Here is a 15140-nt window from a genome sequence, read left to right as displayed (position 1 = left end):
TGCTTGTGGCGAGTGACTGCGTGTGGCGAGTGACTGCGTGTGGCGAGTGACTGCGTGTGGCGAGTGACTGCGTGTGGCGAGTGACTGCGTGTGGCGAGTGACTGCGTGTGGCGAGTGACTGCGTGTGGCGAGTGACTGCGTGTGGCGAGTGACTGCGTGTGGCGAGTGACTGCGTGTGTGAGTGACTGTGTGGGGTCAATGACTGCGTGTGTGAGTGACTGCGTGTGGTGAGTGACTGCGTGTGGTGAGTAACTGCGTGTGGCGAGTGACTGCGTGTGGCGAGTGACTGCGTGTGGCGAGTGACTGCGTGTGGCGAGTGACTGCGTGTGGCGAGTGACTGCGTGTGGTGAGTGACTGCGTGTGGTGAGTGACTGCGTGTGTGAGTGACTGTGTGTGGCGAGTGACTGCGTGTGGTGAGTGACTGTGTGTGGCGAGTGACTGCGTGTGGCGAGTGACTGCGTGTGGCGAGTGACTGCGTGTGGTGAGTGACTGCGTGTGGCGAGTGATTGTGTGTGGCGAGTGATTGTGTGTGGCGAGTGACTGCGTGTGGCGAGTGACTGCGTATGGCGAGTGACTGCGTGTGGCGAGTGACTGCGTGTGGTGAGTGATTGTGTGTGGCGAGTGACTGCGTGTGGTGAGTGACTGCGTGTGGTGAGTGATTGTGTGTGGCGAGTGACTGTGTGTGGCGAGTGACTGCGTGTGTGAGTGACTGCGTGTGGTGAGTGACTGCGTGTGGTGAGTGACTGCGGGTGGCGAGTGACTGCGTGTGGCGAGTGACTGCGGGTGGCGAGTGACTGCGTGTGTGAGTGACTGCGTGTGGCGAGTGACTGCGGGTGGCGAGTGACTGCGTGTGGTGAGTGACTGCGTGTGGTGAGTGACTGCGTGTGGCGAGTGACTGCGTGTCGTGAGTGACTGCGTGTGGTGAGTGACTGTGTGTGGCGAGTGACTGCGTGTGGCGAGTGACTGCGTGTGGCGAGTGACTGCGTGTGGTGAGTGATTGTGTGTGGCGAGTGACTGCGTGTGGTGAGTGACTGCGTGTGGTGAGTGACTGCGTGTGTGAGTGACTGCGTGTGTGAGTGACTGCGTGTGTGAGTGACTGCGTGTGGCGAGTGACTGCGGGTGGCGAGTGACTGCGGGTGGCGAGTGACTGCGTGTGGCGAGTGACTGCGTGTGGCGAGTGACTGCGTGTGGCGAGTGACTGCGTGTGGTGAGTGACTGCGTGTGGCGAGTGACTGCGTGTGGTGAGTGACTGCGTGTGGCGAGTGACTGCGTGTGGCGAGTGACTGCGTGTGGCGAGTGACTGCGTGTGGCGAGTGACTGCGTGTGGTGAGTGACTGCGTGTGGGGAGTGACTGCGTGTGGCGAGTGACTGCGTGTGGGAGTGACTGCGTGTGGTGAGTGACTGCGTGTGGTGAGTGACTGCTTGTGGTGAGTGACTGCTTGTGGTGAGTGACTGCGTGTGGCGAGTGACTGCGTGTGGCGAGTGACTGCGTGTGGCGAGTGACTGCGTGTGGCGAGTGACTGCGTGTGGCGAGTGACTGCGTGTGGCGAGTGACTGCGTGTGGCGAGTGACTGCGTGTGGCGAGTGACTGCGTGTGGCGAGTGACTGCGTGTGGCGAGTGACTGCGTGTGGCGAGTGACTGCGTGTGGCGAGTGACTGCGTGTGGCGAGTGACTGCGTGTGGTGAGTGACTGCGTGTTGTGAGTGACTGCGTGTGGTGAGTGACTGCGTGTGGCGAGTGACTGCGTGTGGCGAGTGACTGCGTGTGGCGAGTGACTGCGTGTGGCGAGTGACTGCGTGTGGCGAGTGACTGCGTGTGGTGAGTGACTGCGTGTGGTGAGTGACTGCGTGTGGTGAGTGACTGTGTGTGGTGAGTGACTGTGTGTGGCGAGTGACTGCGTGTGGTGAGTGACTGCGTGTGGTGGGTGACTGCGTGTGGTGAGTGACTGTGTGTGGCGAGTGACTGCGTGTGGCGAGTGACTGCGTGTGGTGAGTGACTGCGTGTGGTGAGTGACTGTGTGTGGCGAGTGACTGCGTGTGGCGAGTGACTGCGTGTGGCGAGTGACTGTGTGTGGTGAGTGACTGTGTGTGGTGAGTGACTGCGTGTGGTGAGTGACTGCGTGTGGTGAGTGACTGCGTGTGGCGAGTGACTGCGTGTGGTGAGTGATTGTGTGTGGCGAGTGACTGCGTGTGGTGAGTGACTGTGTGTGGTGAGTGACTGTGTGTGGTGAGTGACTGCGTGTGGTGAGTGACTGTGTGTGGCGAGTGACTGTGTGTGGTGAGTGACTGTGTGTGGTGAGTGACTGTGTGTGGTGAGTGACTGCGTGTGGTGAGTGACTGTGTGTGGTGAGTGACTGTGTGTGGTGAGTGACTGCGTGTGGTGAGTGACTGCGTGTGGTGAGTGACTGTGTGTGGCGAGTGACTGCGTGTGGCGAGTGACTGTGTGTGGCGAGTGACTGTGTGTGGCGAGTGACTGCGTGTGGTGAGTGACTGCGTGTGGTGAGTGACTGCGTGTGGTGAGTGACTGCGTGTGGTGAGTGACTGCGTGTGGTGAGTGACTGTGTGTTTCGAGTGACTGCGTGTGGCGAGTGACTGCGTGTGGTGAGTGACTGCGTGTGGTGAGTGACTGTGTGTGGCGAGTGACTGCGTGTGGCGAGTGACTGCGTGTGGTGAGTGACTGCGTGTGGTGAGTGACTGTGTGTGGCGAGTGACTGCGTGTGGTGAGTGACTGCGTGTGGTGAGTGACTGTGTGTGGTGAGTGACTGTGTGTGGTGAGTGACTGCGTGTGGTGAGTGACTGTGTGTGGCGAGTGACTGCGTGTGGCGAGTGACTGCGTGTGGTGAGTGACTGCGTGTGGTGAGTGACTGTGTGTGGCGAGTGACTGCGTGTGGTGAGTGACTGCGTGTGGTGAGTGACTGTGTGTGGTGAGTGACTGTGTGTGGCGAGTGACTGCGTGTGGTGAGTGACTGCGTGTGGTGAGTGACTGCGTGTGGTGAGTGACTGCGTGTGGCGAGTGACTGCGTGTGGCGAGTGACTGCGTGTGGTGAGTGACTGCGTGTGGTGAGTGACTGCGTGTGGTGAGTGACTGTGTGTGGTGAGTGACTGTGTGTGGCGAGTGACTGCGTGTGGTGAGTGACTGCGTGTGGTGAGTGACTGCGTGTGGTGAGTGACTGTGTGTGGCGAGTGACTGCGTGTGGCGAGTGACTGCGTGTGGCGAGTGACTGCGTGTGGTGAGTGACTGTGTGTGGCGAGTGACTGCGTGTGGTGAGTGACTGCGTGTGGTGAGTGACTGTGTGTGGTGAGTGACTGTGTGTGGTGAGTGACTGCGTGTGGTGAGTGACTGCGTGTGGTGAGTGACTACAGTCATGGCCGCCATTAACCCTGTGGATTTCTGCATTGATTGACCTCATGATGTATTGCAGAGGAGATTACTCCAGACATATGCCGCGTCCTCTGAAGCGTTTCTGTTTCTGCCGCCTCCGGTCGTTGTTGACAGTAACTTATGATTTCAGGGGCTAGGATCCTTGAGTCCCGCTTTGTTGGCCGCCCTCTCCGGTGCTTGGTACACTGGAAGGGTCTGGAAGAAAGGACAAGCATCAGAAGTTAGTGGCAGGAGGCTGGTGCGCTCCTTCCATGCGTCTCATCTGGACAAGCCTGGTCCTGAGGGTCCAGAGGCCCCTCGTGGAAGGAGGCTACTGTCACTAGTGGGACTAGTGTCTCACTCCCCTACTCACTAGTCAGGGTAGCTTCAGGGTCAGTGAGGGGCTAGGCACGTGATGGCACACGGGGGGGAAGTGCAGGGGTCAGCCACAGGTGAGTGTGAGTGGTCTCCCTATTGCTAGGGCCTTCCTTATATCCCCTGGTTTTCCCTCTGTGTTGCGCTGGACGTTCCCTCGCCTCGGTGTGGCAGTGTAGGAGCACGTTCACACTGTGGCCACACATATCCAAGGATAATAACAATGCACAGATCCCCTGCAGGCTGCGAGTAGTAATCGCACATCGGGGACTTGGCTGGCTCTAGGTTGATCAAAAGAGTATAAAATCTCTGGTCCTGCAACAAGGACATTGTTTTGCTTTTCTCGGACAGGTGCACAAGCGTCAGGTGTGGGTGTTGCGCTGCGCCCGTCTGTGGAGGTCGCTGGCACATAGTGGGGTGCAAGGCTGGAGATGAGCGAACCCGAGCGGAACACAGTCTGTATAGAAAATCACTGCTCACATCCAGGTGCGCTCGGTGCTCACATCCAGGTGCGCTCAGTGCTCACATCCAGGTGCGCTCAGTGCTCACGTCCAGGTGCGCTCAGTGCTCACGTGCAGGTGCCTCCAGTGCTCACGTCCAAGTGCGCTCAGTGCTCACATCCAGGTGCGCCCAGTGCTCACGTCCAGGTGTGCTCAGTGCTCACATCCAGGTGCGCTCAGTGCTCACATCCAGGTGCGCTCAGTGCTCAAATCCAGGTGCGCTCAGTGCTCACATCCATGTGCGCTCAGTGCTCACGTCCAGGTGCGCTCAGTGCTCACGTGCAGGTGCCTCCAGTGCTCACGTCCAGGTGCGCTCAGTGCTCACGTCCAGGTGCGCTCAGTGCTCACATCCAGGTGCGCCCAGTGCTCACATCCAGGTGCGCCCAGTGCTCACATCCAGGTGCGCCCAGTGCTCACAGTGCTCACATCCAGGTGCGCTCAGTGCTCACATCCAGGTGCGCCCAGTGCTCACATCCAGGTGCGCTCAGTGCTCACATCCAGGTGCGCTCAGTGCTCACATCCAGGTGCACTCAGTGCTCACATCCAGGTGCGCCCAGTGCTCACATCCAGGTGCGCCCAGTGCTCACGTCCAGGTGTGCTCAGTGCTCACAGTGCTCACATCCAGGTGCGCTCAGTGCTCACATCCAGGTGCGCTCAGTGCTCACATCCAGGTGCGCTCAGTGCTCAAATCCAGGTGCGCTCAGTGCTCAAATCCAGGTGCGCTCAGTGCTAACGTCCATGTGCGTTCGGTGCTCGCGTTCCAGTGTGCTTCATGCTCGGGTATTCTCTGTGCTCGGTGCTCGGGTACACTTGGTGCTCGGGTATTCTCTGTGCTCGGGTACGTTGTGTGCTCGGGTACGCTGTGTGCTCGGGTACGCTCGGTGCTCGGGTATGCTGTGTGCTCGGTGCTCGGGTACGCTCGGTGCTCGGGTACGCTTGATGCTCGTCTACAGTCTGTGCTTGGGTACACTTGGTGCTCGGGTATTCTCTGTGCTCAGGTACGCTCGGTGCTCGGGTACGCTGTGTGCTCAGGTACACTCGGTGCTCGGGTACGCTGTGTGCTCAGGTACGCTCGGTGCTCGGGTACGCTGTGTGCTCAGGTACGCTTGGTGCTCGGGTACGCTCGATTCTCGGGTACGCTGTGTGCTCGGGTATTCTCTGTGCTCAGGTACGCTCGGTGCTCGGGTATGCTCGGTCCTCGGGTACGCTGTGTGCTTGGGTACGCTGTGTGCTCGCAGTCTCTGCCTCTCTCTGAGGTACAATCAGCGTTATCGCATGTAGTGTATAAAAAAATCAAAATAAAAAACAACAACTCGCTCTGCCCCGGAAGTGCTCTGTGTATGGCTGGCTGTATGTGGGCGGAGACCAGACTGCCCAATCAGTGACTGCCAATAAGTATCAGGCCAAATCCAGATTAACCCAAAGAACATCCACAGGTCCTCTCATCTCTATCCACGGGTCCTCTCATCTCTATCCACGGGTCCTCTCATCTCTATCCACGGGTCCTCTCATCTCTATCCACGGGTCCTCTCATCTCTATCCACGGGTCCTCTCATCTCTATCCGCAGGTCCTCTCATCTCTATCCACGGGTCCTCTCATCTCTATCCACGGGTCCTCTCATCTCTATCCACGGGTCCTCTCATCTCTATCCACGGGTCCTCTCATCTCTATCCGCAGGTCCTCTCATCTCTATCCACGGGTCCTCTCATCTCTATCCACGGGTCCTCTCATCTCTATCCGCAGGTCCTCTCATCTCTATCCACGGGTCCTCTCATCTCTATCCACGGGTCCTCTCATCTCTATCTGCAGGTCCTCTCATCTCTATCCACGGGTCCTCTCATCTCTATCCACGGGTCCTCTCATCTCTATCCACGGGTCCTCTCATCACTATCCACGGGTCCTCTCATCTCTATCCACGGGTCCTCTCATCTCTATCCACGAGTCCTCTCATCTCTATCCACGGGTCCTCTCATCTCTATCCACGGGTCCTCTCATCTCTATCCATGGGTCCTCTCATCTCTATCCACGGGTCCTTTCATCTCTATCCACGGGTCCTTTCATCTCTATCCACAGGTCCTCTCATCTCTATCTACGGGTGCTCTCATCTCTATCCACGGGTCCTCTCATCTCTATCCACGGGTCCTCTCATCTCTATCCACGGGTCCTCTCATCTCTATCCATGGGTCTTCTCATCTCTATCCACAGGTCCTCTCATCACTATCCACGGGTCCTCTCATCTCTATCCACGGCTCCACTCGTCTCTATCCACGGGTCCTCTCATCTCTATCCACAGGTCCTCTCATCTCTATCCACAGGTCCTCTCTTCTCTATCCACGTGCCCTCTCTTCTCTATCCACGTGTCCTCTCTTCTCTATTCACGGGTCCTCTCTGCTCTAGCCACAGGTCCTCTCATCTCTATCCACAGCTCCGCTCATCTCTATCCACGGCTCCGCTTTTCTCTATCCACGGCTCCGCTCTTCTCTATCCACGTGTCCTCCCTTCTCTATTCACGGGTCCACTCTTTTCTGTCCACGGCTCCGCTCTTCTCTATCCACGTGTCCTCTCTTCTCTATTCACGTGTCCTCTCTTCTCTATTCACGGGTCCACTCTTCTCTATCCACGGGTCCTTTCATCTCTATCCACGGGTCCTTTCATCTCTATCCACGGGTCCTCTCATCTCTATCCACGGGTCCTCTCATCTCTATCCACGGGTCCTCTCATCTCAATCCATGGGTCTTCTCATCTCTATCCACGGGTCCTCTCATCTCTATCCATGGGTCTTCTCATCTCTATCCACGGGTCCTCTCATCGCTATCCACGGGTCCTCTCATCTCTATCCGCGGGTCCTCTCATCTCTATCCACGGGTCCTTTCATCTCTATCCACGGGTCCTCTCATCTCTAGCCACGGGTCCTCTCATCTCTAGCCACAGGTCCTCTCATCTCTAGCCATGGGTCCTCTCATCTCTATCCACGGGTCCTTTCATCTCTATCCACGGGTCCTCTCATCTCTATCCACGGGTCCTCTCATCTCTATCCACGGGTCCTCTCATCTCTATCCACGGGTCCTTTCATCTCTATCCACGGGTCCTCTCAACTCTATCCACGGGTGCTCTCATCTCTATCCACGGGTCCTCTCATCTCTATCCACGGGTCCTTTCATCTCTATCCACGGGTCCTCTCATCTCTATCCACGGGTCCTTTCATCTCTATCCACGGGTCCTTTCATCTCTATCCACGGGTCCTCTCATGTCTATCCACAGGTCCTCTCATCTCTAGCCACGGGTCTTCTCATCTCTAGCCACAGGTCCTCTCATCTCTAGCCGCAGGTCCTCTCATCTCTATCCACGGGTCCTCTCATATCTATCCACGGGTCCTTTCATCTCTATCCACGGGTCCTCTCATCTCTATCCACGGGTCCTCTCATCTCTATCCACGGGTCCTCTCATATCTATCCACGGGTCCTTTCATCTCTATCCACGGGTCCTTTCATCTCTATCCACGGGTCCTCTCAACTCTATCCACGGGTCCTCTCAACTCTATCCACGGGTGCTCTCATCTCTATCCACGGCTCCGCTCATCTCTATCCACGGCTCCGCTCTTCTCTATCCATCGCTCCGCTCTTCTCTATCCACGTGTCCTCTCTACTCTATTCACGGGTCCACTCTTCTCTATCCACGGCTCCGCTCATCTCTATCCAGGAGTCCTCTAGTCTCTATCCATGGCTCCGCTCATCTCTATCCATGTGTCCTCTCTTCTCTATCCACGTGTCCTCTCTTCTCTATCCACGTGTCCTCTCTTCTCTATCCACGTGTCCTCTCTTCTCTATCCACGTGTCCTCTCATCTCTATCCACGGGTCCTCTCATCTCTATCCACAGGTCCTCTCATCTCTAGCCATGGGTCCTCTCATCTCTATCCACAGGTCCTCTCATCTCTATCCACGGGTCCTCTCATCTCTATCCACGGGTCCTCTCATCTCTATCTACGGGTCCTTTCATCTCTATCCACGTGTCCTCTCTTCTCTATTCACGGGTCCACTCTTCTCTATCCACGACTCCGCTCATCTCTATCCAGGGGTCCTCTCGTCTCTATCCATGGCTCCGCTCACAAGGGGCGGATTTTACGTTTCGTTTCCTCATGGTATTGCTCGTGTGATGTCCGATTGTTCTTGGCTTCTGCAGGGATCTGCTCATTGTTCTTGGCTTCTGCAGGGATCTGCTCATTGTTCTTGGCTTCTGCAGGGATCTGCTCATTCTTCTTGGCTTCTGCAGGGATCTACTCATTGTTCTTGGCTTCTGCAGGGATCTGCTCATTCTTCTTGGCTTCTGCAGGGATCTGCTCATTGTTCTTGGCTTCTGCAGGGATCTGCTCATTCTTCTTGGCTTCTGCAGGGATCTACTCATTGTTCTTGGCTTCTGCAGGGATCTGCTCATTGTTCTTGGCTTCTGTAGGGATCTACTCATTGTTCTTGGCTTCTGCAGGGATCTGCTCATTGTTCTTGGCTTCTGCAGGGATCTGCTCATTGTTCTTGGCTTCTGCAGGGATCTGCTCATTGTTCTTGGCTTCTGCAGGGATCTGCTCATTGTTCTTGGCTTCTGCAGGGATCTGCTCATTGTTCTTGGCTTCTGCAGGCATCTGCTCATTGTTCTTGGCTTCTGCAGGGATCTGCTCATTGTTCTTGGCTTCTGCAGGCATCTGCTCATTGTTCTTGGCTTCTGCAGGGATCTGCTCATTGTTCTTGTCCTGGGTTATACATGTATCTCTGCCCCGACCTGCGCTGATACATTGTAACAATCCCTCAGCTGTGTGACTGTGGGGGAGGGGTGACGCCCCGTTGTATACGCCATGTGATGAGCGGCTGCAGATGCTTTCAGCCGTCGCCGCAGCTGCAGATCTGTGGAGTGCTATAGGTGACACCTTCCCCCCGGGGCGCATTGTCTGCCCCCCCACAGACGACACCTGAGCCTGCACCCAGCCTTTCATGACATTACAGTGACATTGAGGTTTTGATGCTGATCTCCTCTCCAGGGTTAATGCACGGCATCAGCGCTGCACCGCACAATGCAGATGAAAGCACAAGGTCGTCCTCTGTGCCGCGAACAATATGCAGGCGCCAAACGCCATTATAGACAAGACTCTCATAGAAAACCTTCCCCAGAAATAAATGAGAAAAGAAAACATCGCTACACGAACCGTCCAACCGTAGCCTCATGGCCTTACAAAGACAGCGCGTACGACTGCAGACACGCGGTGTAAGAATGACAGTGCGTCCCACCGGAGACCTGCAGTGTAACGATGACGGTGCGTCCCACTGGACACCCGCGGTGTAACGACAACGGTGCGTCCCACCGGACACCTGCGGTGTAAAGACGACGGTGCATCCCACCAGACCCGCGGTGTAACGATGACTGTGCGTCCCACCGGAGACCTGCAGTGTAACGCTGACAGTGCGTCCCTCCGGAGACCCACAGTGTAATGCTCACGGTGCGTCCCACTGGAGACCCACGAACTTACGATGACCGCGCGTCCCACCGGACACACACAGTGTAACGATGACGGTGCGTCCCACCGGAGACCCACAGTGTAAGGATGATGGTGCGTCCCACCGGAGACCCACAGTGTAAGGATGACGGTGCATCCCACCGGAGACCTGCAGTGTAAGGATGACGGTGCATCCCACCGGAGACCTGCAGTGTAAGGATGACGGTGCATCCCACCGGAGACCTGCAGTGTAAGGATGACGGTGCATCCCACCGGAGACCTGCAGTGTAACGATGATGGTGCGTCCCACCGGAGACCCACAGTGTAAGGATGATGGTGCGTCCCACTGGACACCCACATTGTAACAATGATGATGCGTCCCCCCGGAGACCCAAGGTTTAATGACGACGGTGCGTCCCACCGGACACCCGCGGTGTAACGATGACGGTGCGTCCCACCGGAGACCCACAGTGTAACGCTGATAACGCGTCCCACCGGAGACCCACAGTGTAAGGATGACGGTGCGTCCCACCGGAAACCCACAGTGTAACGCTGATAGCGCGTCCCACCAGAGACCCACAGTGTAACACTGACGGTGTGTCCCACCGGAGACCCACAGTGTAAGGATGATGGTGCGTCCCACCGGACACCCGCGGTGTAACGATGACGGTGTGTCCCACCGGACACCCGCGGTGTAACGATGACGGTGCATCCCACCGGAGACCCACAGTGTAACGCTGACAGCGCGTCTCACCGGAGACCCACAGTGTAAGGATGATGGTGCGTCCGACCGGAGACCCGCGGTGTAACGATGACAGTGCGTCTGACCGGAGACCCGCGGTGTAACGATGACAGTGCGTCTGACCGGAGACCCGCGGTGTAACGATGACAGTGCGTCTGACCGGAGACCCGCGGTGTAACGATGACAGTGCGTCTGACCGGAGACCCGCGGTGTAACGATGACAGTGCGTCTGACCGGAGACCCGCGGTGTAACGATGACGGTGCGTCTGACCGGAGACCCGCGGTGTAACGATGACAGTGCGTCTGACCGGAGACCCGCGGTGTAACGATGACAGTGCGTCTGACCGGAGACCCGCGGTGTAACGATGACAGTGCGTCTGACCGGAGACCCGCGGTGTAACGATGACAGTGCGTCTGACCGGAGACCCGCGGTGTAACGATGACAGTGCGTCTGACCGGAGACCCGCGGTGTAACGATGACGGTGCGTCTGACCGGAGACCCGCGGTGTAACGATGACGGTGCGTCTGACCGGAGACCCGCGGTGTAAGGATGACAGTGCGTCTGACCGGAGACCCGCGGTGTAACGATGACAGTGCGTCTGACCGGAGACCCGCGGTGTAACGATGACAGTGCGTCTGACCGGAGACCCGCGGTGTAACGATGACAGTGCGTCTGACCGGAGACCCGCGGTGTAACGATGACGGTGCGTCTGACCGGAGACCCGCGGTGTAAGGATGACAGTGCGTCTGACCGGAGACCCGCGGTGTAACGATGACAGTGCGTCTGAACGGAGACCCGCGGTGTAAGGATGACAGTGCGTCTGACCGGAGACCCGCGGTGTAACGATGACAGTGCGTCTGACCGGAGACCCGCGGTGTAAGGATGACAGTGCGTCTGACCGGAGACCCGCGGTGTAAGGATGACAGTGCGTCTGACCGGAGACCCGCGGTGTAACGATGACAGTGCGTCTTATAGGCAGAGGAGTGGAATAATAACAGTTATTATCGCAACAATTGTAGCGATCAGTCATGTGACCGCTGTTTTATGATGTCAGAATTAATGTAGAGAAAGACTCGAATCGTTCACCCCTGAAGATGAGAAAAGCCCCTCCTCACCTCGGCCTTGTCACAACGAGTGCAGGTGACATTATCTGAAGTCAGACTCATCGCTACACGGGGCCTGGCATTGTATGTATAGGGCTGTGGTGCTGTCTGTGGCCGGCGGTGTCCCTGTGCAGAGGTCACAGCGCTGCGGCGTATGTCCAGGTATTATCTATATAGGGCCATGGTGCAGTCGTTGGCCGGCAGTGTCCCTGTGCAGAGGTGACAGCTCTGTGGCCTATGTCCAGGTATTGTCTATATAGGGCTGTGGTGCAGTCGTTGGCCGGCGGTGTCCCTGTGCAGAGGTCACAGCTCTGTGGCCTATGTCCAGGTATTGTCTATATAGGGCCATGGTGCAGTCGTTGGCCGGCGGTGTCCCTGTGCAGAGGTGACAGCTCTGTGGCCTATGTCCAGGTATTGTATGTATAGGGCTGTGGTGCAGTCGTTGGCCGGCGGTGTCCCTGTGCAGAGGTGACAGCTCTGTGGCCTATGTCCAGGTATTGTGTATATAGAGCTGTGGTGCACTCGTTGGCCGGCAGTGTCCCTGTGCAGAGGTCACAGCTCTGCGGCCTATGTCCAGGTATTGTGTATATAGGGCTGTGGTGCAGTCATTGGCCGGCGGTGTCCCTGTGCAGAGGTCACAGCTCTGCGGCCTATGTCCAGGTATTGTGTATATAGAGCTGTGGTGCAGTCGTTGGCCGGCGGTGTCCCTGTGTAGAGGTCACAGCTCTGTGGCCTATGTCCAGGTATTGTATGTATAGGGCTGTGGTGCAGTCGTTGGCCGGCGGTGTCCCTGTGCAGAGGTCACAGCTCTGTGGCCTATGTCCAGGTATTGTCTATATAGGGCCATAGTGCAGTCGTTGGCCGGCGGTGTCCCTGTGCAGAGGTGACAGCTCTGTGGCCTATGTCCAGGTATTGTGTATATAGAGCTGTGGTGCACTCGTTGGCCGGCAGTGTCCCTGTGCAGAGGTCACAGCTCTGCAGCCTATGTCCAGGTATTGCGTATATAGGGCTTTGGTGCAGTCATTGGCCGGCGGTGTCCCTGTGCAGAGGTCACAGCTCTGCGGCCTATGTCCAGGTATTGTGTATATAGAGCTGTGGTGCAGTCGTTGGCCGGCGGTGTCCCTGTGCAGAGGTCACAGCTCTGCGGCCTATGTCCAGGTATTGTATGTATAGGGCTGTGGTGCAGTCGTTGGCCGGCGGTGTCCCTGTGCAGAGGTCACAGCGCTGCGGCCTATGTCCAGGTATTGTATGTATAGGGCTGTGGTGCAGTCGTTGGCCGGCGGTGTCCCTGTGCAGAGGTCACAGCTCTGCGGCCTATGTCCAGGTATTGTATGTATAGGGCTTTGGTGCAGTCGTTGGCCGGCGGTGTCCCTGTGCAGAGGTCACAGCTCTGCGGCCTATGTCCAGGTATTGTGTATATAGGGCTGTGGTGCAGTCATTGGCCGGCGGTGTCCCTGTGCAGAGGTCACAGCGCTGCGGTGTATGTCCAGGTATTGTATGTATAGGGCTGTGGTGCAGTCGTTGGCCGGCGGTGTCCCTGTGCAGAGGTCACAGCTCTGCGGCCTATGTCCAGGTATTGTATGTATAGGGCTGTGGTGCAGTCGTTGGCCGGCGGTGTCCCTGTGCAGAGGTCACAGCGCTGCGGCGTATGTCCAGGTATTGTATGTATAGGGCTGTGGTGCAGTCGTTGGCCGGCGGTGTCCCTGTGCAGAGGTCACAGCGCTGCGGCCTATGTCCAGGTATTGTATGTATAGGGCTGTGGTGCAGTCGTTGGCCGGCGGTGTCCCTGTGCAGAGGCCACAGCTCTGCGGCCTATGTCCAGGTATTGTATGTATAGGGCTGTGGTGCAGTCGTTGGCCGGCGGTGTCCCTGTGCAGAGGCCACAGCTCTGCGGCCTATGTCCAGGTATTGTGTATATAGGGCTGTGGTGCAGTCGTTGGCCGGCGGTGTCCCTGTGCAGAGGTCACAGCGCTGCGGCCTATGTCCAGGTATTGTATGTATAGGGCTGTGGTGCAGTCGTTGGCCGGCGGTGTCCCTGTGCAGAGGTCACAGCGCTGCGGCGTATGTCCAGGTATTGTATGTATAGGGCTGTGGTGCAGTCGTTGGCCGGCGGTGTCCCTGTGCAGAGGTCACAGCTCTGCGGCCTATGTCCAGGTATTGTATGTATAGGGCTGTGGTGCAGTCGTTGGCCGGCGGTGTCCCTGTGCAGAGGCCACAGCTCTGCGGCCTATGTCCAGGTATTGTATGTATAGGGCTGTGGTGCAATCGTTGGCCGGCGGTGTCCCTGTGCAGAGGTCACAGCGCTGCGGCGTATGTCCAGGTATTGTATGTATAGGGCTGTGGTGCAGTCGTTGGCCGGCGGTGTCCCTGTGCAGAGGTCACAGCTCTGCGGCCTATGTCCAGGTATTGTATGTATAGGGCTGTGGTGCAGTCGTTGGCCGGCGGTGTCCCTGTGCAGAGGCCACAGCTCTGCGGCCTATGTCCAGGTATTGTATGTATAGGGCTGTGGTGCAATCGTTGGCCGGCGGTGTCCCTGTGCAGAGGCCCCGGCTCCTGTTCGCCGTTGCTGTAGTTTTGGCACATTCACATTCTCATCACAGCTTGTTGTCTCCCTGCAGAGAGTCTGTGCAGCCGCCGTCTCCGTGGACTGTGGGGGGCTTTTTACCTGTGAGGCGGGGGAGGATGCAGCGAGGCTGGAGTCTGTGGAGACGGCCATCCGATGGATACGAGACTCCATAGCCCCATCTGTCAGAGGCATGGAGCCCGGTGAGCAGAGCGCCATCGACCAGCTGCTAAGGTGGGTATCCTGGGCGCTGGGCATGTGGCCTTCTGTGTAATCTGTGTCTGCCGCACTGTTCACAGGAAGGTTCTGGATTAGCTGTTTATTCGGGAGAGAGCAGCCATCATGGCGGAGGACAGTGCGGTCACTTCTGGACCTCCGCGCTCATCCTCGCTGTCTCCTCATCGCTCCGTCTCTTTCTTCAGTGATTATTTTAGGGTGAAGAAAGAAGAAGAGAAGCAGAGGAGAGATGATGAGAGTGTTCTGCCCCCCACAGCGTCCCCCCCACCCCCCACACCATTGCCTCCGTCCAGCAAGAAAAAGGCCAGCGGTAAAGGTGAGAGCGCCAAACCTGTCACATGACAAGCCACTGCCCAATGGTTGGCTACTCACGGGGAAGCCACTTAAAGGGGACTTCCAATCATTGTTCTTTACCCGTTATACTTCCCGAGGTTAAGACTACCTGAGCCATGACGGGGGAGGGTGGGTGTATTCCTCCAGGATACCTCTCATATAGAGGGGAAAATAAGGATTTGATCCTCTGCTGATTGAGCAGTTTTCCCACCTACAGAGAATGGAAACGTCTGTAATTTTTATCGTAGGAAACGTCAACTGTTACAGATGGAATATATTAAAAAAATCCCATTGTCTGATTTATAAATAATTAATCTGCATTTTGTTGCATGAAATAAGTATTTTATCACTGACCGACCAGCAGGAATTCTGCTCTCACAGAGCTGATAGTTTTTCTCCTCTGCACTCGTTACCTGGATTAATCGCACCTGTTTGACCTCGTTAC

At 56.9% G+C, this 15140-nt stretch overlaps 1 protein-coding gene across 2 annotated transcripts in view; it reads left to right on the top strand.

The window, feature by feature from the left end:
- ENO4 (enolase 4) overlaps positions 1–15140 on the top strand; it is a 102936-nt gene that overhangs the window by 49042 nt on the left and 38754 nt on the right. For both annotated transcript variants that reach the window (XM_075348143.1, XM_075348142.1), the window contains exons 3-4: positions 14181–14359; positions 14548–14678. In XM_075348143.1, coding sequence (XP_075204258.1) covers positions 14181–14359; positions 14548–14678 — 310 coding nt within the window. The remainder of the gene's footprint in view (positions 1–14180; positions 14360–14547; positions 14679–15140) is intronic.

Source organism: Anomaloglossus baeobatrachus, chromosome 5 (genome assembly GCF_048569485.1).
Source record: "Anomaloglossus baeobatrachus isolate aAnoBae1 chromosome 5, aAnoBae1.hap1, whole genome shotgun sequence".
Taxonomy (NCBI): domain Eukaryota; kingdom Metazoa; phylum Chordata; class Amphibia; order Anura; family Aromobatidae; genus Anomaloglossus; species Anomaloglossus baeobatrachus.
The sequence above is the reverse complement of the archived record's forward strand: the minus strand, read 5'-3'. Positions and strand labels throughout refer to the sequence as shown.